Source organism: Phycomyces blakesleeanus (genome assembly GCF_001638985.1).
Source record: "Phycomyces blakesleeanus NRRL 1555(-) unplaced genomic scaffold PHYBLscaffold_10, whole genome shotgun sequence".
Lineage (NCBI taxonomy): Eukaryota > Fungi > Mucoromycota > Mucoromycetes > Mucorales > Phycomycetaceae > Phycomyces > Phycomyces blakesleeanus.
Genome location: NW_017265143.1, coordinates 28752 through 52674, shown reverse-complemented (window position 1 = coordinate 52674; position 23923 = coordinate 28752). Strand labels below are relative to the sequence as shown.

The 23923-nt window shown below is 34.8% G+C and overlaps 7 protein-coding genes across 7 annotated transcripts; 5 read left to right on the top strand and 2 right to left on the bottom strand.

Moving 5' to 3' along the window:
- Positions 1-592: 592 nt before the first annotated feature.
- PHYBLDRAFT_168034 (hypothetical protein) lies at positions 593-1716 on the top strand (the record flags this gene model as incomplete). Its single annotated transcript, XM_018435783.1, has 5 exons — positions 593-633; positions 712-809; positions 1001-1059; positions 1388-1451; positions 1649-1716. The coding sequence occupies 5 exons, from the start codon at positions 593-595 to the stop codon at positions 1714-1716; spliced, it is 330 nt and encodes a 109-aa protein (XP_018291634.1).
- A 2828-nt stretch (positions 1717-4544) lies between these two features.
- On the top strand, positions 4545-5379 carry PHYBLDRAFT_158739 (hypothetical protein). The gene is made up of 2 exons (XM_018433850.1): positions 4545-4688; positions 4811-5379. Exons 1-2 carry the CDS (start codon positions 4575-4577, stop codon positions 5075-5077), a joined length of 381 nt encoding a protein of 126 aa, XP_018291633.1. The 5' UTR covers positions 4545-4574; the 3' UTR covers positions 5078-5379.
- Positions 5380-8027: 2648 nt separating this feature from the next.
- PHYBLDRAFT_112379 (hypothetical protein) lies at positions 8028-10363 on the top strand (the record flags this gene model as incomplete). The annotated part of the gene is made up of 10 exons (XM_018428275.1): positions 8028-8083; positions 8385-8432; positions 8545-8674; positions 8812-8855; positions 8943-9042; positions 9181-9228; positions 9416-9644; positions 9736-9815; positions 9872-10127; positions 10245-10363. The coding sequence occupies 10 exons, from the start codon at positions 8028-8030 to the stop codon at positions 10361-10363; spliced, it is 1110 nt and encodes a 369-aa protein (XP_018291632.1).
- Positions 10364-11085: 722 nt separating this feature from the next.
- Positions 11086-12761, bottom strand: PHYBLDRAFT_112423 (hypothetical protein; the record flags this gene model as incomplete). Its single annotated transcript, XM_018428281.1, has 7 exons — positions 11086-11166; positions 11264-11320; positions 11423-11521; positions 11641-11773; positions 11868-12109; positions 12277-12418; positions 12490-12761. The coding sequence occupies 7 exons, from the start codon at positions 12759-12761 to the stop codon at positions 11086-11088; spliced, it is 1026 nt and encodes a 341-aa protein (XP_018291631.1).
- An 859-nt stretch (positions 12762-13620) lies between these two features.
- PHYBLDRAFT_181278 (hypothetical protein) lies at positions 13621-14678 on the top strand. The gene is made up of 2 exons (XM_018438443.1): positions 13621-13702; positions 13779-14678. Exons 1-2 carry the CDS (start codon positions 13645-13647, stop codon positions 14501-14503), a joined length of 783 nt encoding a protein of 260 aa, XP_018291630.1. The 5' UTR covers positions 13621-13644; the 3' UTR covers positions 14504-14678.
- Positions 14679-17510: 2832 nt separating this feature from the next.
- Positions 17511-18573, top strand: COX4 (cytochrome c oxidase subunit 4 COX4). The gene is made up of 3 exons (XM_018440028.1): positions 17511-17780; positions 17916-18047; positions 18178-18573. The coding sequence occupies exons 1-3, from the start codon at positions 17570-17572 to the stop codon at positions 18309-18311; spliced, it is 477 nt and encodes a 158-aa protein (XP_018291629.1). The 5' UTR covers positions 17511-17569; the 3' UTR covers positions 18312-18573.
- A 393-nt stretch (positions 18574-18966) lies between these two features.
- PHYBLDRAFT_133421 (hypothetical protein) lies at positions 18967-20422 on the bottom strand (the record flags this gene model as incomplete). Its single annotated transcript, XM_018429570.1, has 5 exons — positions 18967-19276; positions 19395-19451; positions 19590-19950; positions 20024-20130; positions 20254-20422. 5 exons carry the CDS (start codon positions 20420-20422, stop codon positions 19077-19079), a joined length of 894 nt encoding a protein of 297 aa, XP_018291628.1. The 3' UTR covers positions 18967-19076.
- Between the last annotated feature and the right edge of the window lie 3501 nt (positions 20423-23923).

Sequence of the window (23923 nt, the reverse complement as noted above, 5' to 3'; positions counted from 1 at the left end):
CCGTGTCTGTGTCTGTGTCTGTGTTTCTGTGCTTCTTTTTATCTTTCTATCTTTCTATCTATATACATATATTTCCCCGCGCTTATTCTTATTCTTATATATTCATTCATCTCTCTTCTGTTCTCTTCTTCTATAGTCCGTTCAGCCGGTTCACTTGTAAGTCCGCCACTTTAGAGTAATCGCGTCACATTTGTGTTTCACGGGGTCCCTTTTTTTTTTCTTTTCTTTTCTTTTCTTTTCTTTTGGTTGGTTGGTTGGTTGGTCTTTTGAGTTTATCAATAATTTGTACTTTTATTATTGCCTGGTATCATTGATCATTTGTGCGATCATTCAATGATATAATAATCATAATGATATAAAATAGAAACAGCACTAACAGAAGCATCATACATATAATAATCTAACTAAAATCTACAATTAATCAAACCAACCTTTTTTTTTCTTGTTTGCCCTTTTGAGATGATATATATATATATATATATATTTGGTTTTAAGCCTGGTGCACAAAGGCCAACAACATAGAGCGGTGTACAACAACGACAGAAAAGAATATATATATATATAAAAAACAAAACAAAATAGACTGTAAGGAATGTGGAACTATGAACCCCATTTGCTGCAGGATACCAGAAAGTAACAAGAAATGCTACTTGTGCTACATCATTGTGTCTCTCTATTTATTATAGCAACCAAAAATATAATAAAATAAAGTAAAAGGGGAGGTGTAGACACATCGCTTGGTTGCTTGGTCGATGAAGCAAGCAAGGAAGCAAGAAAGCAAGGAAGCAAGGAAGCAAGGAAAAGAAAGGGTAGGATAGGATAGGAGAGGAGAGGAGATAGAAGAAGGGGTGTAAGAAGGGGAGAGAGGGGAAGGGGTGGGGTGAGTTAATAGAAGGGAGCAACGGCAAAAAATAATAATAATAATAACGTTAATCAATGATGAAACTATGGATAGACAGATAGACATATATATTTTATGTTGTTTGTAGTTCTTTAATAGTTCTTATCAAGGAGCATTCGAGCAAGAGTGTAATGACAATTATGCCCATTCTACCCACAGTACATACATCTTTGTAGCTTATTTGTCTTCTTTTTCTTTTGTTCCTTATTCTAAAAAGCTCAATAGGCTCAACCACCAATTTTGCACCTAGTTAGTCTAACCCACATTATATATGTTGTTTGAAACTAATGTTCTTTATTTTATCCTATAAAGAAGTATGGATATAGACATGTAAAAATAAATAGCTGTAATATGTGTGAAGACGGCAGAAATTAAACGTGGTTTAATCAAGGTCGTGAACAAATGAATATATATGTATATACGAAGGAGGGGGTACCCAGACATACTGTTTATCAATGTGTATGTGTGTTTTTATAGGAACAATAGATGATTATCGATAGAAAAGAAGAAGGAAAGACAGCGCCCCTCAATCATTATGGCACTGCTACAGGTAAGATGATGATCTATAAAATGTATCAAAATGATAATAATTATTAATATTAACATGAATATTGGTATTTGGTACTAATGTTAGTATTGGTTTAAGTGTTTGTGATAGTAGTATTATTATTACTATTGTGCTTGGCGCTATCTAATTTATGTCCGCCATCATGTCCGTGTGTCTTGTAAAATCCCATTCTACAATAGTCAAAAAGACACACGCTTTGGTTTTTATCAAATACATACAGCTTCAACAAGGAGAATTAGATATTTGATAATAAAGATAGGCAAAGGAAACACCAATAAACTAATACACACATTTTATTACTTGACTATCCAAATCAACTCCATTGAACCAAACTCATTCTACTTGCTTTCTTGCTTAATTGCTTAATAACTTGAGGCCAACAATACAGAGTTATATATATATATATATCTATCTATAAAAGAGGGGTGGGAGGGGGACTATATATCAATGCACGTGCGCTACTCCGTATATCCCTTTTGAAGAGCAACAGCAACAGCAGCAACAGCAGCAACAGCAGCAACAGCAGCAACAGCAATAGAAACAGCTAATAAAAGAAATAGAAAGAGAAAAAGGTAATAAAGGCAAGTGTCCTGATTAGACTTGCTCTTGTCTTTCTTTTTTCTTCTTCTTATTATTTTTGTCTGTAGTTTTTTTTTGAGGTTTTCTTTCCATCACTGGTTTCTATATTTACCTTTCCATTCCTTTCCCTTCCTTTCTCTTCTTCTTTCTTCTTCTTTCTTTTCTTTTTTTTATTTCTTCAAAGGAATTGAATTAAAATGCTTTGTCTTGGTAGTCGTAAAAAGGCTGCTTCAAAGCTAAGTGGAGAGAAATCATCAGATACCTTGGCCCGTTCAATGGGAGCATGTAGACCTGCCAGTGTAGCTAGTTCTCGTACGGCCGTCTCACAAATCAGACAAGAGTATAACGCATTAAAATCAAAGGTTAGAAATTTCACATTCACATTCACAAAGAAATATTTATGTAGAATAATTAGACCATTTTTATTATTTAAAAAACAAGAAGGCATCATTTAAAGATTGTAGAGCAAAACAACAAGCAAGCAAGCAAACAGACAAGGGATGACTTGGGGAAAGGAGAAGAAGAAGAGGAGGAAAAAAGGCAAATTAGAAAGATAGAACAATAACGATAGTAAAGGAAGAAAGAAAGAAGATGAGAAAAAGAGATAAGAAGGGGAACGAAAGGGAATGAAAGGGAGGACTAATGTAAAATAAGGAGCTCACACATATCCTACCATACACTTGTCTTGTATTTCCTTTTTCTTCATACATTTTATTCTCATTCTCATTCGCATTTTATTCTATTTTATTTTATTTTCATCCTTATTTTCATTTTCAATTTCATTTCACTTTTCACTTTATTTATTCTATCTGTTTGCTTGCTTATTGCTTTTTTTTCTATCCACTTTAGAACAGTCAGCACCTCGATGTTATTGCACGTCAATCTGTCGAGTTAGAGCAACTACGACATAAATTGGATGAAAGTCAGCGAAAGAACAGCTCCAGCGTCAGCGTTGGTGTTGGTGTTGGTGTTGGCATAGGTATCAACACCATCACAGAACCTTCAGCAGAGTCAATTGCGAACAGCCGAGTCTTGGCTGATCTCGAGGCACGCAACAAGGAGATCATGGATACACTGGCACTCAAAGAACAAATCCTTCAACAAAAAGAAGCCGAAATTGAAACTCTATTGGAAAGAATCGAAGAAGAAGACCATAACCAAGGCCAGGACACTGATTCTGACTCTGATTCTGACTCTGACCTTGACAAGGGTCCAAGTGAAGAAGAGCAAAAGAGTGGCCTATTGGAAAAAAAGCTGGCCGAAAAGGATAGTCTCTTGCGAGACAAAGAGAGGCAACTCGAAGACTGGCAAAAACAATGGCAGAGTGAACGAGCCGAGTTAGTCAAACCTGCCTTACAAGAAGTTACATTTCAATTGAACCAATTGAAAAAAACTGCAAGTATATAATATTTATATAAACCTAGTAGTAGTAGTAGTAGCTTGTTAGTGTACAAAAGGCTAGATTCTATTTAATTTCGTCAATTAATCTCATTATTTTTGGTAGAATGAAGAGGCCGTAAGCCGTCTCGAAGAAAAAGAAAACGAACTGGCCGAATTGAGGGCTCAATTGAATAGAAGAGACCGTAAGCCAAAAGAAGGCAGTCAGGATCAAGAACGACAAAAGAGAGTCAACCGACTGACGATGGATCTTGAAAGTGATCGAATGTTGATTCAAAAGCTAGATGAGCTCAATCATCAACTAGAGGTAAATTTATATATATACTGTTTGCTTTGCACTGTTCAAATCAAATTCTAAATAATTTAATATTTAATCTTGTTGTTGACAATGTCAACTTTCTTTTCCCCTATTAAAAAAAATAGGCACAAAAACAAAAACACGAGGCTATTCTACAGGTTCATGCAGAAGCCATGGCTGAAAAGGACCGAGTGTTGGTCCAGCACCAAAAGACACTTCAGGAAATCAAGACTTCGCACAGCCATGCAATCAACTCTCTCGAGCGGGAACAAAAGAATACAATTGCCTCACTCGAGAAACGACATGCCACTGACTTGGCTCAGCTTCGTGAGCGGCTCAGTAGCACCGAGAAACATGCAAAGAACAACATGAATGACGAAGTCGAAAAGCTGCTACAGGAGTTTGAGCAATCGGAGCACAACCACTCGGTCCAACTTGCCCACCTCCAGAAGTCTCACCAGGAGCAGGTTTCTAGTCTCAAACAGGACCAGCAAGCCGAACTAAGAGATCTCTTGGATGTACCCAACGCTAACACGAACTCCAGCCACAGTCATAGTCATAGCCACCATCACAACTCCAAACTAAACGACAGTAGATCAAATGAGAAATCTAATGAAAGAGAGAGAGATGAACCGGTGCGCAAGCCCGTGGTGACCAGTAAACTAAAGTGGCCTGGAATGCTCCAGAAAGAAGTTCCGTTGAACTTGACTCCACGCGACCCTGCGTTAGTGCAGGTCTATGTATCGAGCGTATCGACCAACAGCACAATCAAGCGTAATCAGGAAGTACTCCAGACTATGCTGACGTCCAATCATATTCAATACGAAGTCATGGACGTTGCTCAGAGTGAACAAGCCCTGCAACACATGAGACGCCAGAGCAGTGTTGTTGGTGGAAGAGTCAAGCCTTTACCCCAAGTGTTTGTAGGAGGCGACTATCGTGGGGTAACATATATGCATTTTTATTATTCTAAAAAAAATACTCGCTCAAAAGAAAGAAAGAGATAGATAGAAAGAAACCAATTTATATGAATCTATTTATTTAATTTCTATTTAATCTTTTGTAGCAATTGGAAGATGTGACACGGGCCGTTGATGACAACCAACTCAGTCAATTGCTCCGTCCTCGTACCCGGGACATCGGCAGAACCAAGATTGCAACTCCAGTGGCAACTGCTAGCACAATCGGACTTGTATCTCCACCAAAGACTCCAGTTCCACGTTCTGCAGAACGATCGAAGACCTTGATTGATGAAGACGATGATGCATTGCTAAAGGCAATAGAACTTGAACTCGGAGACACTGATTTCTCTACACTAGACCTTAATTTCTAAAAAACCAAAAAAAAGGGGGGGGAGAGAAGGAGCCAGCAGAAAGGAGGATAAGGAGGAGTAGGAGGAGTACGAGTACGAGTACGAGTAAGAGGAGAATATAAGAAGGAGATTTGATAATGAAGTAGTATTAATACAAAGGAAGAATAAAGAAAGAAAGAAGAAAGAAGAAAGAAAGAAGAAAGAAAGAAAGGAGTGAAGGAAAGAAAGAAAAAACAATAATAATAAAGCAAGTTGGAGGAGTCGACCTTTTTCCTTTTCTTCTTTTTTCTTCCTTCTTATCTTCTCTCTGTTATAACTTTCTGAATTACCCTACACACAAGAAATTGAAAGAAACCAAGAAAACTACATTATATAACCATAGCAACGAGTAGGAATATCACCAGCACCAACACAAACAATATTAATAATGATAATAATAAAGAAGGGGGGAGTAAAGATCGATGTATAGAAAAGCAGGAGGAAGATTGATTTGTGGCGAATAATAAGAAACAAAGCTTTGCGTTCTTGACTACGAAAGAAAGAACACTTTTGGGTGTGCCTGTCTAGATGTCTGTGTACAACAAATTCTCGAGGCAGAAATTGCACGCATTACATATGTATATATTATACATGTATTATTTAAAATATTATTGACATATGTTGTGTAAATTTCCTAAAAAGTAATATTTGATCAATGACATTTGCTTTAAATTTATGCTTAAAGAAACAGAGATGTAGGAAACATACAAATTTAGATTAGTGATTTTGAAAGTATACATGGCGTCCTACACAAACCAACGACTTGCATATGAAAAGGGCAGATAAATATGAATCCCTCTATACTAATCTTATTGTTGTTTTTCATTTTGTTTCTTTTATACTTATTTTGCCTTGTTTAGATCCCGTACAACGCAGCCTTATTTGTTTGTTTGTTTGTGTGATTATTCTTCTTCTTTTGGTCTTTTTTTTAAGATGCTGATAACTATTGTTAATATCGGGCTAATTGATAGGATTCCTGCTATAGACTCTACAAGTTTATGAGAAGCAGACCTTGGAAGTAATGTTATCCAGGCTGTGTACCACTATGACATGGAAGAAGAATAGTTGATTTATAAGATGTTGAAGCAAGTTAGAGAACAGCGTAAATTGTATGTATTATGCTGTTTGACCACATATTATTTTTATTCTTATGCAGGGCGCTATTGACCAGGAGAGTTAGCCATTTAGTGACTAGAAAACAGTCGAGGAGATGTCCAAAAAAGAACATATTTCTCCTGGTGCTGATAGGTTGGCCAAGCGTCGACACTCAAAATCTGCATACCAGAGGTAGCCGGGAGAGTGAATGAATGAATGAGTGAGTGAGTGAGTGAGTGAGTGAGTGAGTGAGTGAGGGACCGATTATGAGAGTTGATTTTGACTCTACGATAAGAGCATAGACCAGCAGACTGCTCTGTGAAACCCCCTCCCAAAAAAAATCAAATATTTGATTTGTCCTGAAGCCTTTATATTTATTATTATTTCTGAGAGCTTTTTTAATGGATCAATAATTTTATAGCTGTTACTTCACCAACTCTCTGCCTTTTTTTCTTTCTTTCCTTTAAATATAAAAAAAGACAGTGAGTTTCACCTGGTGACACTTGATTTGACTTGTACTTGACCTGATCAAGAACACAACAACATAAAGTTGAAAGTTACCCAGAATATCCAAAATAAGCAAATTATAGTGACGTAATAATGTGCAATTATTTAAAGCCCAGAACAGTTTATATTTCCCAGCAAACGCAAATTGCCTTTTATTGCGAAACAAAATAAGTAATTAAATAGGCGATTGTATTACAAAAAAAAAGGATGTTGAGATCGACAATCAAAAAAAAAAAAAGAAACCGAGTGGATCAATTAGTTAGTCAGTCAGTATCACTATGGTAAAAGTCTTCACTTATTGAACGATTGCTATCGTAATTGATAAATGACAAACAAACACATACACATACAGGCACATTTATAAGCATATACTTGTAAAAAATAATGATACCTATGTTTATATATATATATATGGATATGTGTTTGTATACGTGTGTGTGTGCATTGATTATAAGATATTTATTGTATTAAAGGTGCCTTCCATATATGGAAATACAGATCTGATCAAGGCAGTAAGAAAAAGTGAAAGAGATAAAGAGAGATATTTTGATAGAGACAATATTACTATGACTATGGCTATGGCTATGCTTATAATTATAATTATTAAAGAAGGTAAAAAAAATGGGGGGAGAGAAAGAAACATACAAATTGTAATTTTGAAGGCGTAGTGAGTGGGCAAAATGAGAGGGAAAAGGGGATATAAAGAGAAAAGGGGAAGAAAAAAAAAGAAAAAAAAATGACGTACGGACCGAAAGGCCTAATACAAATGGTTACAATGACATCAGAAAATGTCCTGTGAACTGGTCGGGACCATGACTTGAATTTATTTTTTTTTGTTAAAATTATTTTATTGAGTTTATTATACTAGGCCTTTTCATCACTACCAAACCTACCGACCAAGACCTCTTTTTTATATATACTTTTTTTTTCTTGTTCTCTCTTCCTTCTTCTTACTACACACTCTTACTGCTGTTGGTCTACTCTTCATATTTCTCATAGACTCCAAAGGTAAGCCAAAATAGCATTAATTTATATCAATTAGAAAAACAAAAAAAAAGAGTAAAACCAGGGAGAGAAGGGGAAAAGAGGGGAAAACGCACTTGAGCTATTGATAATATGTATATGTATATGTAAATGTAAATGTATACAAGTGTGGGTGTGGGTGTGGGTGTGGGTGTGTTGATACAAGCGTGCGTTTAAAGTACAGAGAGAAAAGGATGTATTATATATTACGTTGTATATAATATTTTCATAAAAGACCTTTTTTTTCAATTTTGTTTCTATTTCTTTCTTTCTTCCATTTACTCATTAACCATAGATCTCAATAGTTATGGCTGAATTCGTTAAACTCTCAATCTTCGGTACCGTATTCGAGGTCACCACTAGGTAAAAATAAACTAAAATAAAAAGAGTCTTCTTCTTTTCGTTTGTGTGTGAGTGTGAGTGTGAGTATGTAGATGTCTTGGTTTTATAAGAAGAATAAGAAGGACAATAAGGCTATATAGCTCTACTTCACTCCACTCCACTTTCTACACAGCCGAAAAAAAGCAACTCATTCGTAATGATGTCCTTGAAATACTAAAAAAAATAAAAAATAAAGTTGTTATCCTTTATGTTTCATTTCATTTCATTTTTATTTTATTTTAATACTTATTATTATTATTATATACTAAATCATACTATATAGATACATTGATCTCCAACCTGTAGGAATGGGTGCCTTTGGACTTGTCTGGTGAGTAGAGAAATAAATAAATACATACTTACGTATAGATACTGTAGAAATGAACACATGATTCCAGCCATTACTATTATTATTTTATTAATTGATCGTCATCATTGCTTAGCTCATCCAAAGATCAGCTGACCGGAACAAGTGTTGCAATTAAGAAGATCATGAAGCCATTCTCTGCCCCAGTATTGGCCAAACGTACCTACAGAGAACTCAAGCTCTTGAAGGCACTTAGACACGAAAATGTAAGCAAACAACCAAAACAATTGAATTATGTGATTATATATATATAACAAACAAACCCTACCTACCTACGCAAGCAAGCAAGCACCTAAAAGCACATACTCCTAAATACAATACTCATTACTATCGTTGTTTGCAGATCATCAGTTTGAGTGATATCTTTATTTCTCCCCTTGAAGACATGTATGTATTCACAAATATATACACATTGTGATAATTAAAGAAAGGTTACTTACCAATAGTTGTTATTGTATTTTAATTCTTTTATAGCTATTTCGTTACAGAATTACTAGGAACAGATCTTCACAGACTTTTGCAGTCTCGTCCTCTTGAGAAACAATTCATTCAATACTTTTTGTATCAAATATTGGTGAGTTTTATTTTATAGCCTATAGCTTATATACAATTGTATAAACAAGGGATCGAGTGAAAGAAAGATAGTGAGAGAGAGAGTGTGTGTATATATGATTATGTACATCTTTATTTACTTTTTTTTTGTTTTGAGTAGAGAGGTCTCAAATACGTACATTCAGCTGGTGTTATTCATCGTGACTTGGTAAGACTTTTTTTTTTCTTTGAAGGGCCAAAAAAAACGATTATTGTTCTGTGTATAGTGTATTTAAGAGTAAAGTAGAGTAGAGGTAGTTAAGGGTACTGTGATGTAATACATATAAAACATAATGATAGTTTTACTAATTTATTTATTTTTATTTTACATGTGCTTGTGTATAAAATTTATATAGAAACCTAGCAACATCTTGATCAATGAGAATTGTGATTTGAAGATTTGTGATTTCGGTCTTGCTCGTATCCAAGATCCTCAGATGACAGGCTATGTCTCTACGCGTTATTACCGTGCACCCGAGATTATGCTCACCTGGCAGAAATATGACGTCGCAGTCGATATCTGGAGTACAGGCTGCATCTTTGCAGAGATGCTCGAAGGAAAGCCCCTCTTCCCCGGAAAAGATCGTAAGTCGATACTATACACACACATATATATATATATATATATACATATATACAAAAGCTAATCGTTCTTCTTTTTTTAAAAAAATTATAGACGTTCATCAATTCTCTATTATTACTGAATTGCTTGGTACACCTCCTGATGATGTTATTTCTACTATCTGTAGTGCAAATGTAAGACTCTTTATTTTAAAGATTGATTGATCCATATACTTACCTATTTATTTCAGACCCTTCGCTTTGTGAATAATTTGCCAAAACGGGAGCCTGTCCCATTTAGCCAGAGATTTGCAGGACAAGACCCCGAGGCTATTGACTTGTTGGAAAAGATGCTTATGTTTGATCCTCGTAAACGTATTACTGCTACCGAAGCTTTGTCACATCCTTACCTTGCACCCTACCATGATCCTTCCGATGAACCTGCTGCACCCGAGAAGTTCGATTGGTCATTCAATGAAGCAGATTTGCCAGTAGATACATGGAAAGGTAAACAAGATTTAGTGTATACATAGTTGGTGTTCTTAGAGTTGTGTGTATGTGTGTGTGGGTTGTGTGTGTGAAGTAGGAGGTCTGGTAACTAACTTTATGATAATCTTTCACTAGTCATGATGTACTCTGAGATTCTTGACTTCCACAACGTAGACAATGTTGATGGTTCTCAGTACTTGGGAACTCCCTTGGCAGGACCTGTAGATGGACAGGACACAGCATACCAACAATAATAATAATTACTATTATTATAAGAAACAAATCCCCCCCCCCCCCCTCCTACCCTTTCTTCTTCTTCTTCCTCTTCCTCTTCTTCCATTCCACTCACCAAAGAAACAATCCAAACCACACCAAAAACAAAATAGTATCTTTTCCTCCAAAAAAAAGGAAAAGAGAAAAAAAATAAGCAAAAAACAAACACAAAAAAAATGAATGAAATTGAAACAGATACGAAAGACAAGAAGTATCAACATATTCTGTATGTATGTATGTATAATTCATATTACATTTAATGTGTTTTCTATTTTATATATACATATATATATATTATAATTTTATATATGCTCTCTATGTTTTTGATTTAATCAAATGAAAACAACACTCACTCTTACACAACAACACGCTCATAATCAAGGCCTTTTCTTTTACTTTCTACTTCTTTTACTTCTTTTACTTCTTCTACTTCTTTTGCCCCTCTATCTTTTATCTTTATCTTTCTTTATCTGTCTCCCCTTCTTTATCTGTAGTTATCTTTGCATGTATAATAAAAGCCACGCTTTCCTTAAAATCCTTTATATGTCCCATATTAAATTGAATTGAATTGAATTGAATTGAATTGAATTGTGCTGTGTTTTTTTTCAAAAATATTATTTATTTATTTATATATTTATATAGTTGATTAAGCTCATCCTTCCTTCCATTTTTTTTTCTTTTCTTTTTGTTTGGTTTTGGAATTTTACTTTCCGACTCTTTCCTTGTAACGCACCCAACCATAGTAACCCGAACCAAACAAGGCCAATAAGATACCCAAGCCATTCTACAATAATAAATGATAATAATAGATCAGAAAAAAAAAAGAATCAAAAAATGAAACACGCGCACACAGAGATAAATTTTTATAGAATAAAACCTACTAGTTCTGAGATGGGATTTCTGAAGATCATTGCAGCCATCACCGTCTGAACACAAGCCTAAAATAAAAAAATATATAGATGTACATAAATATAGATTCATTCTCCTCCATTGAAAGCTATCATTAGCATTTTTGTCTATATTTTACTATTATCGTTTACCTTGGCTGTACCACAGATAGTGTTGGTCAGAGCAGATGTATACTTGACCTGCAAGAACATTGCAATGTTGATACCGAAACCAGTGACACCAGTAAGGGTCTTTATGATTTATATAGATTGGTTAGATTTAAACTCTGTGTTTTATCATACAAATATTACAGAATATCTATATATATATATTTTACGTACTACTATTAGAGTTATTAGAATCTACTTACCATGAGGGCCCAGAATCCCATATCACTAAGAATTTCGGTCTTTGTTGCCAAAATCTCGGACAATTCACCCGAGAACAATACTAATGGGAAGAGGAAGATGATAGCCAAGGTAGTGTTATAGTGCAACAGGCGCCTATTATTATCATCATCATATTAGAAAGAAGAGAGATGGTTAAATAAAATAACGAGGATATAATGAACAAAAAAAAGTAAATAAATAAATTTACCATTGATTATTGTCTACGGCAGCCAATGTCTTTTGAACATAGATACCATACAGAGCCACAAATGCAGAAGATCCAACACCATAAAAGATACCAGCCCATGAAAAGTTGATCTCACCATAGGATCCAATTGCAAATCCCAAGAATACGATACCACAGGCCACAATAGCAGGCATCGAGGTTGTCTTGCCAAGAATCATGTAGGTAAACAAAATTGTGAAATTGATCGACAATGATCGTGCAACCTTTCAAAAAAGAATGATCATAATAATATTTAGTAAAAAGGACATCAATCAATACCATGCACATACACACACACACACACACACATACACACACATACATACACATAAATACACACACATACACGCATTCTCTTTCTCTCTTTTATATATATACAGTAGTGTCTTACCTGGTAGAATGTAACCTCGACATATTTGAGGCACAGATTGTTGAGAGCCAACATCATTACATACACAAATGTCAATGGGGCAACCTTTTTGGCTATACGTAAATCGAATTCATAAGGAGGAATGATACTAAGTATCGCATAACTTATACCACCAAAAAAAGAAAGAAAGAAAGACAATGATTAATATCTACTATGTGTAAACCTATTGCTTACCTTTTGCCTGCTTGTGCCCAAATCAATAATAAGACAAGCGCTACGACTAGCTGATACCATGTAACAAACAAAGCATAGGGGAAATCGGATCCACTCATGATAAACTTGTTCAAAAAGACGACAGACAAGGAAATAATAAAGTAGAATGTGATTACTGCCACGATAAGGCCAACCGGGTTGTGCTTCTCGGCCGACACACGTTGGACAGTTGGTCCAGGCAGAAACGCTTCTTCATCCTCATTGCCAGTACCATTGCCATCTCGACGATTCATGTGGATATCTTCATCTTTAGACGTCATTATATTCTATTTTTTTCTCTCTTCTTGTTGTCTAATGACCACCAGAATAATGTATTTAATAAAGAGTAAAATTTAGTAGCGAGTAAAAATAAATAAATCAAAGAAGCAAGCAAAACTAACAGTTCTAAGACCAGACAAGAGGAAGGAAGAAAGAAAGAAAGAAAGAAAGAAAAAAGAAAGTAAGAGAGAGAAAGAATATAATAGGGGTGGGGCTGGGCTGCGGTCGAGAGGGGAGTGAGGTACCTGTACTATAGTGATTAAGCCTCCTCCTTCTCTTCTTCTTTTCCCTCTTTTTGGGTTCTTCCCGTTCAACTCAGACTCTGATAGTGGCGTCCACTAATCAGTTCAACACCCACCCGATTCTTTTTTTTTTTGAGACGAGTTGTCGGACTTTATATGTTTATTTTTTATTTAAAAATAAAATAAAAAATAATGTGTCTGCAGCGGTTACATTTCATAAAGCATTAGATTTAATGTATGTTGGCCAAAATAATTGATACATTTTTACAAAAAAAAACAGTTGAACTCTTTTGACTATATAAATATAAAATTTAACCAAGTAATTAATTAGTGTTTAATATTTTCGGATTCATAGTGAGCATAATTTGTGAGATTTGGGGGGTTTTTTTTAAGAAAGGTAAACAAAGCGCAAAAGGTACGATTTATAACATAATGTTTTTTCTGAAATGCAACCGCTGCAGACACATTATTTTTATTTTATATTTTTTTTAAAAAAATCCATTTCGTAATCTACATTAAAACAGTCGCAAAAATTAATTTTAATGTAACCGCTGCAGATGCTCTAATATTATCATTACCTCTTCTTCTTCTTTTTACTTGCTTATTTTCTTTAATTATGAAGACAGTTCATCAAACTGCCGCAGAAGGCTTCAAACCTGCTGCAGAGTCATATGGTTTGTTAAATTAATAAACCCATAGCAACCTTGTTAGAATAAGACCAATTAATTTTTTTTGTTATTCCAATTAAAGCAAAGACTAGACCTCATTATCCAGACTCCCTTTTAGAGCATTTCTTACAAATCGTGCCTACAGGAAGTAATGTGGTAGACTTGGCTGCAGGTACAGGAATCATGACCGAGCCTCTTGTAAAAGCCGGCTACAGAGTGACTCCAGTTGAGCCAGTGGAGGCAATGCGCCAAGAGCTCGAGCGCCAGGTCGGTATTCCTGCCTTGGAAGGCACCTCATGGAAAATACCAGTCGATGATGGGTCTCAGGACGCGGTCATGGTTGCCCAGGCATTCCACTGGTTCGACGACATCGAGACCCTGAGAGAGATCCACAGGGTGCTGAAGCCAGGGGGTGTGTTTGCATTGACATGGAACATGGAGAGCAAAGAGCGGAGTGACTGGGTGGCCGCAATTCGGAGAATATATGAAGTCTATGACGAGGCCGCCCCACAGTACCGCAAAGGCCACTGGAAAAAGGTGTTTGAGACAGACGAGGCCAACCAGCTGTTTGATTTGCCTCTGAAGCATATCAGATTCACAAACGACTTTGAGGTCCCAACCTCTCACGTATTTGAACGCGTCTTGACCAAGAGCTATATCGCCACCCTATCTGATCAGCAGAAACAACAATTGCGTCGGGACATTGAAGCACAGTTGGTTCCTGAAAAGGGATTCGTGCCGAACAACGACCGAATGATCCTTTATCCCCATGATACAGATCTCTCATGGTGTCTCAAGAAACAATAATAAACTATACACGATGTATTTAAATAAATAGTTTAATCAAGTTAAAAGTATTGGGATAAAGAAATGGTTATTTGATTTGATCAAGAATTTATTTATTTTAAAAAAAAAATAGTAACATATATTTTGGGTTATCGTGTCCAATTAATTAAACCACATTATATGTAATACTTGGTTTATCTGACAGAAAATATTTAGATAAAATTACCAGTTATTTTCAAAAAAAAACAACTTGTTTTTATGTACTTCTTTATTTATTTTATCTTGCTAGCAAGGTTTCATTAAGCGTATTAATTTCTCATTGATTTCTATCCACAATAATACAAAAGGTATCAATACTATGGTATCAATACAAATGACAATAGTTATATATATATCGAAACTGGATTAGCCAATGGCTGCAGTACCATACTCAAACAAGCTTGCCAATGGATTTTAAACACACGCATAATAGGTACCTTTGTCTGCCGCTATCCCCGTTCGTGTGAGGAGAAGCTTTCTTATTCTTTCTTTTTTTGCACCTGTTAATCCTTTCAATCTTACCCCAACTGTTTCTATTGTTCTCTAGTCCTACAATTTTACCTGCTCTCCCAAACAACGTATCATGTTTCCCGCCAAGAAGACTATTAAAAAAAGGCTTTTAATATCATTATTTTTCTCGAGTAGCATCACTGCCAAGACCACATACATCTTACAGCCTTCCCCCAACAAAACAGGATATCGAAGAATTCCCTCTTTAAATACTCCCAAGTACGGAAGTTATTAAGATGATTAAATATCCTATAATATTTTTTCTTGGATATTGTATTTCACGCATGCCGTATTCTCATTCAGTTAGTCTCTACTTATGTTTCGGAATTACAAGGACGAAATAGTAATAAAAAAAACAAGCTTTGCAAAAATGGATCTTTATTTATTTGAGGATCAAGAGTATTCTTGTTGGTACAGTACACAATCCACGAGTCCAATTAATAGTACCCTGCAGCTTTTACTTAGAAGAATACCTCTAGTATTTTAGTATATCTTTTAAATTATGTTTAATCTATTAGTCCAATATATATATTTCTAAATGCTTTTTTTGTATTGAAATTTATGATCAATTACGCACCCATTGAGTTGACTGATATATTTTTGCTTTTATTTATTGTAAGCAAGCAAAGAAAAGCAAGATATTTATACTACAGCTCTTTTGCAATAAGGTATGTAACATTAAAGAAATAAAAACAAGTTTAACATTTACTCTGTGTATGTGTGTGTGTGTTTGGGTACAAAATACAGACTCAAGATCGAAACAAGTCTTTAGCTGTCCAATTTGTTATCGGAGAATGAATATTCTGGGTAATACTCAAAACTGGTGTTTTTCTATGCAGACTACGATTACTATCCATTTTTGTTTGTACGGGGCATTGTGGTCAAGATGGTTGCTGCGCCCTGTATTGCTGAAAGGCAAAAGAGAACGTCACGGAATTTGCTTCGGATTTTATTTGCTATATGATGTTTTTGAGAGCTTTGTATTTTCTAAAGTGGGATGGTAACAGCCCAAGAGAGCACATCCCGTAGCCATGTCTTCGCAAAGAGAAGAGCGTAAATCGACTAAGAGGATGGGTAGAGACATATAAGGAGATCATTAAATATTAACTATCTCCTCACACTATCTTACCCGACCAAAGACATATAAATGCGAAAGACCCATGCAAATAATCTAAGCTCAACTTTTTTTTCCCAATAATGTTGTCTTGACATTTGAATTATACCATGTGATTCACAAATCCTTCAATTCCTTAACGTTGCTTTCTTCACTGGCGAATTGCAAGACAATGCGAGCTATTTCAGAAAGAAAATCACCGCTAAAGAAATATACGCAATTTTAATGCAATACAAGTAAATTTGATGAGAAGACTCCACTTGGCTTAAGTCAATGGTACAAAGATAAAAAAGTGGATTTTATCAAAGAGCCAGTCTCCTGTAAAAATACGACTGGATAGAATCCTAGATTCAAAGAGCTATATGTAATGAAAGACAGATATCTTGGTAATAATATGACAATCATTAAATTAGTAGCCCTTACAAGTGTTTACTCACTGTAGACGAGCTTGTTGAAAATATCGTCACTAAATTACCTAAATATCAAAAATGTGTACAAACATTTAAAACAAAAGGACGGGTATACTATTGTTGGATATGAAAAAAAAATCGACAGAAAAGGTCAACAATAGGATCCAAAATATACAGATCATGGTGATGCAGTTAAAGAAAGAGGTCTTTTATAGACACGTGTTTTGTCTCCCTCTCAAGCGAATCAAGTCATATAATTGCAAGAGATCTCAACCAAACTCCAAGCGCCTTGTAAGACATTGAAGATATCCAAGGGAATAGGCAAATCATATATATATATGTACTATGCTTGTAAGTAATAATAATAATGATAAAGTCATTCGTTTAGTTACAATTGACTTTGCGGATCTAACTACAGGCGCAAACGATTTCTACACTTTTATCATGTAATAACTTCAAAAAAATACGACTTTGCAAAGTACTTTTGCTATTTGTTGTCTAGCAACCGCGATTTGATAAAGAAAGCCATAGTTTACAGATTTTCTTGTAGCAAGAGTGCCAAAATATTAGAAAGAACTTCAATAAATAAAGACAACTCACTACTGTTTTCGATTAGCTGTCGAGTCAAATGTGTACAAAGATCAAGAGAGTAATTTTAATTTTTCTTTTCTTTTGGTATCTTTTATTTATATTAAATCTGCTTTTCTGTTAGGTGATTTGTACCTCTTATAAATATGAAGATCTTTGATAGGAACCTAAAAAGTGGGGAATAAGGACCGGTATCAACATATTATTCTCATAGCCAAAAAAGCATCTAATTCTTTAGTTTCGTCAAAACTGTGATACAAACTTACTTACCCCCCGGGAATTGAATAAAACCACCAATTTTCTTCACCGTTGTGCAAAGCTTGAAATATCTCGTTCTTTCTCACCTGACTCACTTTCACCTCTTTCTCTTCTTCTTCCTTTTTTTTTTATTGCACTACCACTGTACTTTTATTTTATTTTCAAGACATGCTCTGTAATCTGACTCGTAACCAGGCCAAGTCGGTCGTCAAGAAGGCTATCCAAGCTCGTCGCAACAACTCCAATCTTGCTGTCGAGAACCTCGAGACCCGCTGGAAGACTTTCTCCGCTGCCGAGCAGAACACTGTGGCCAAGCAGCTCGAGACAGCCCAGAAGCAGGACTGGAAGATCCTTTCTACTGACGACAAGAAGGCTGCTTGTAAGATTTTTTTCTTCTTATGCTTATCATTAGTTATAGTATAATTATTAATATTATTGATTTATATACATATATTGAACTTTTATAAATATAAATATATATATATATATATTGAATCTATTGTATATCTAATAGATTACATTGCCTTTGGTGCTCACGGTCCCCGCGCACCCATTACTGAGCCTGGACACGGTATCAAGGTTTTCAGCGGTGTCGTAGGTGCTCTTGTTGTATCTGCTGCTTTCAGTTACGCTGTATCCCAGAAGGGTAAGTATATTGGGCATTATTACAATTCTTCTTCTATTACTTTTACTTATTTGTGGTGTGAACTAAACAAAACCCCACTACTCTACTTCTATATGTATATATACGTGTCAATTTTTTTTGGGTTACCCAGGTCAAGAAACTCCCAAGACTATGACCAAGGAATGGCAGGAGGCTACCAACGAGTATCTCAAGAGCCAGAACTCCAACCCTATCTCTGGTATTTCTTCCGAAGGATTCAAGGGCAAGGGCTATGTCATGGATTAAAGAAATACATAAAATATATATGACACCAATCGACCTAAAAAAAAACCCCCAAAAAAAAGGAGAGAGAAGCCAAAAAAAAAAAACCAAGTAGATCATTGTAATTATCATTATTATTTTTGCAATGAAAGATTCGTATAATTGATTTTTTTTTTAAAAAAAAAACCACCCTCCAACTAACGAACCCTCTTTGGATTTAAAGGTTTTTTTTTTGTTTATTTTTGTTTATTTTTTAATAAAAATAAAATAAATATATATAAAAAAATGGACAAGGTAGACAGACAGAGGGCTAAAATAGGCAGGCAGACAAGCCGTTAAGCAGTCAAGCAGTCAAGACGTACAGACGTACAGAGGTGTACAAATATAGTAGACACAATAGATATAGATAGACAAATGAATGGATTTTATATTATTCAGAGGGTTACACCTTTTTCTTTTTCATCAAATTTAAATCGTATGATTTTTTTTTAATTCTTTTGGGTCAACCATATTCCATTCCATTTCATATACCTCTCTTCTTCTTCCTCTACTAACTAACCTAAGCCTTGTATTATGAAAACCAAGATCAAAACCAAGGCTTTCTACAAAGTCCTTTTATTAAATAACGTGTTACTTTTCTTGGGTGAAATATACAAATGTATAATATATGAAAGTTATTTTATGTTTTAATTCTTTATTCATTTATTCATTTATTTATATATGTATATATTGATACTTTTTTTTTCATAAAAAAATCCTTTTTTTTCCCATTTCTTTCTTTCTTCATTTTCATACTCTCATGTAAAACAAAATGTAAGCAGTTTGATCAGTATGTATGGATTCTGTGCGGGTATTCTCTGTCACCAAGACTTGCTGCTCAGAGATAGGTGTGATGGTTGTGTCATCAATGTGAAGCCATTCTCCATTACGTCGTTTAATGTCGCATGTGTAGTGACCGCCACCAGCAGATACACCATGATGATATACCACTAATTTCGAGAAATAAATGTATATACAAATGTTAATATTGAATTAGAAACCAACAATACACAGATCAGCTTATGTTTTATATTAAAAACATCACAGTGCACAAGATTAAGATTTTACCTCCAAATAGCTGATAACTGACAGGACCAGAAGATTTTGAGCCTTGTGCCATCCATTCTGCATATTATTATTAGTATTAGTATTGTTTTTTTTTAAAAAAAAAGTACAAAAAATAATGATAATTAAATTAATTAACAACCAATTAAAATATTATTCATTCGATTCGATTTGATTTGATTTGATTCATAAACTTACCAGGCTCAATAGTCAATGTGGTACCATAGGTAACCTGTTTCTGTAATTTCTGGACACCTCCAACGTTGTCAAATACAAATCGTTTCATGTGCAGAATCAGCACAGGAGGAATATTCTCCAGGTAGATTTGCTTGGTTGCATCGACACAGACACCCTTTGGAGACATGTAGTCGTGCATTGTCTCTGGCAAGGTCATGTTGCGAATTGCATCTTGGATTGTATTCACATTAGAAGGCTGGATATCCAGGGGTAATGACTGGTAAGGTTCCAAGTTGACCGAATCCTTGGCACCAGGGCATCTCAATACAGATCGAATCTTGCCACCAAAAATCTTACTAATAGGTGACTCTTGGAATCCAGGCTATTAAAAATAATAATTGGATATCAATAAATCTTGATCAATTACTCGAATATTATTACTATTTTGTACATACACTTCTCAAACTGCTTGTCTTGTTTTTGGGTCCGACCTCCAGCCAGACATCCTGAGTACCATTAGCTGCTGCTTCCTGAGATCTTTTATCGTTCTGATCCTTCAATACTATAATATATACACAAACATGTATATAAATATATGTTTATCACAAATTCACGAATAAACACAGACACAAATATGTATATTATCCCTCTCTTCATCAACCATCCCCTTTTCACCTTGCCTTACCAGCCACCATTTCTTCATGCAAACCGTCCAATAGGAAACACAAAAATTCTTCTGCATCTTCTTGACGACCCTGAAAAACAGTAAAAGATACACACACACACACACATATATATATATATATATTAATTTCAGTATTTAATGATCTACTACTAAACTTCCAACGTTTCATTCATTCACTCCAATTAAATAACAAAATAACAAAAAAAAAATACCCTTAATGAATCAAATCTCTTTTGTCCTCGGAGAGCATCGTACACATATTCAGGAACAAATGGTTTTCCAAACTGATCTTCAATACGGTCGGTACGTTCTGGCATAAATTCATTAATGAATTCAATCCTAAATACCAATATCAATATAACAACAGCATCAACACACATACACACATAATAATTCCTATTTCTCTTTCCTTCTTTCTTTAACCAGCTCTAATACCTTATCAACCCAGCCAACAAATTACAACACTTTGGATAAAATTAATTAGTCAAGTAATATACTTACAATGAATCCAATAAAGGAGTTTTACTCTTGAACGTATGAACGACATGTTGACTGATGCTCTTGATAAGGTTGTAGAAAGGCGGGCAATGTGACAGAGGTTGAAGAATCTAAATAAGAATTTACTTTGTAGTGTTTAGTGAAAAAATGAAAAACGAACACAGATTTCGAGTATTTCCTTTCATATATCTCTGCCTGTCCTTTAGCCCTTTTCTCTTTTCTTTTTCTTCCTCTTTCCATTTAAATATTACCACCGCCACCGCCACCGCCACCAGCATTACCACAGTACAAATATATTTATTTTTGTTATTGTTATTGTTAGATATTTACTTACCACATTCATAAAACATGTATTAACATTATTGATCAATCCACGTGGCTGTAAGAGTGGTCCTTCGTAAGTTGGTGTATATGTATTGATGATGTCTGCAATTCCAGTGAATTTGGGTACTGTTGGGCCCACAGCAACTGGTTTGACAATCTTTTGGATTGGTACGTTTTCGGGAGCCGGGGAAACTGGTTTTGGAGGTACGTTTGATTTAACAAGAGATGCCCAGCTTGACGGTGCTTTTGGTTTAACTGGTGCTGGTGTGGGAGTTGGAGTTGGTACAGATGCCTGTGTTGATACTGATGTTGGTGTTGGTGTTGGTGTTGGTGTAGGTGTAGGTGTTGAGGATTGTGTTGGTGTTTGTACTGGTGATGGCGTGGGTGTAGGTGTTTTAGGTGCAGATGCCGATGTAGGTACAGTTGCAGGTGCAGGTGTATGTGTATGTGTATGTGTATGTGTATTTGTAGGTGTAGGTGTTGTTGGTGCAGAAGCAGGTGCTGATGTTGATGCTGATGCCGATGCTGATGCTGATGCTGGTGGTGTATTTTGTGTGTGCGTGGTTCGTGTATTATGTGCGTTTGCGTTCGAGTATGCGTTTGCGTTTGTGTGTGTTGTTGGTGCTGGTGTTTGGGGTGATTGAGTTGGTTTTACTGGTAAGACGTGATCTTCTTTCTTTACTGCTACTGGTGCAATTTGTCTAGGTGCAACATTCACAGTTTCGACGTCTTGTTTTTGTTTACGCAATGGAGCCTTTCTACGTACACCAGTGGCAAATGGAGTCTAATGATAATGTACCAAGTTATTCCGTTTGTCTGTTTGTCATTCTTTCTTCTTCTTTTTGTCACTGCTTTATGTTTTGTATATATGTATATAATAATAATCCTTGGATTCTTCTTCTTCTTTTTTTTGGTCTTTTGTTTTGTTTTGTTTTTTGTTTTTTGTTTTTTTTTTTTTTACCTTTTGAGGCGCAGTCAGAGACACGCCTGCTTCACCCAGCAGGGTGTTGATCTCTTCCCGGCTAATGTCTCCAAAACAGAGAGTAGGCGCCTGGATCTATTCATCGATTTATGTTGTTCATTTGTTAATTCTGTTATTTTTCTAGTCATTTCGTCACATGTATGTCTTTTTGTTTTTATATTCATTCATTCAGTTAGTCAGTCATCAATTTATTCATTCATTACCTTTCCCGATGGCATGTTTCTTTCTTTCTCTCTCTCTCTCTCTCTCTCTCTCTCTCTTTAATATATATATATAATATAAATATATATATATAAACGATATATAATTATATATTTATTTCTTATTTATTTTTTGGTGTTTTATATATAAAAATATATATTATATTAATATTTTTAAATATTTAATAATATTATTTATTTTTCTTACAAGAAGAAGAAGAATAAGATTTTTTTTATAATATAAATTTAAAAAAAAAATTAAAAATTAAAATTAAAATAAAAAGGAAAGAAAGGAGAAAGAAAGAGAGTAAGAGAGAGAGAGAGAGGGAAATTAAGACGAAATAAAGAAAGCGTGTGAGATGAAACTGAGCTTGATTGTACAAAACTTTCTGTTTGTCACTCAATCCAATTTACTCATTCGACTCACTTTTGCTTTTGTTTTTGCTTTCACTTACATCGTACGTATTTTATATGTCATCAATACGGTATCTATAGACAGTAGCAACAACAGTACTAATCGTATCTAGACAGAATACAAACCAAATTGTTTTAAATAATGTATATATAGAGACACGAATTAAATAAACAGAGTAAGGATTTTCTGGTTTCCCTTTTAACTTTAATGCTTATTTTAGGAGGAGTAATATACCGCGTAAAAACTAGTAATAATAAGGGTGATAATGGTAGTTAAATATATATATTTACATATAGACAACCAGGTTGACAGACTGGCGGACTGACATACTGACATACTGATAGGCTGTGCATTATTGAAACAAAATCAAAAGTCGAAACTGAAATTGAAATCATGGTTTTTATTTTTATATATATTTTATATTACTACTGTCGCATCTTCAATAATAAATAGTAATAACGAGCGTTCCAAATTCATTAAGCAGCAAAAGTTATTCTTTTGTCAAGGTCAAGCTATTAATGATAATAAATGTAGATTTCTGCTATTTTCTCTTAATTCATAAATATCCACAAGAACAAGAACTCTACACTATAAATAAATAAAAGCCTCACTTGCCTATATACACATAATAACCATACCATTATGTTAAAGAAGCAAAAGCAATTGATATTTAGATTTATCCTTGATGGGAATAGCTAACCAAATTAATCGAAGGATCAAAACTTGGACTGTCTGATGGTTATATAGTTAAGCCAGCTAAAAGATGGCACTGGTCAGCAACTCTTCTCTGTTCGTAGATTGATAACCCTATAGGATCTAAGCCCATTTGAACCAAAGAATAAGAATAAGAAGGGTGAAAATTGCAACTGGAATGAAAACAAGAATAAACGTACGCTTAATATTATACACACACACACACATATATATATATATATATATAATTGATCCTATTTCTATCTATAAAGCACACAATCAGATCGTAACTTGTTGCGATGGAAACAAATTTACTAAATCATAAAAAAAAATGTAGTTTGGTAACCTTAACACAATTATTATTAATCAAAATAAAGTATATAGGTATAAACCCTGTACTGTGCTGGATTTGGACTTTCAATTTTATACGTTGAAGTTTTGCAAAAAAAAAATGACAGAATAGACAGGCTCATAGATATCACAGAGCACATACATAAAGAGATAGAGAGAAAGAGAAAGCATCTTGTACGGAGCGAGTTTTGTATACCTTTAAAATCG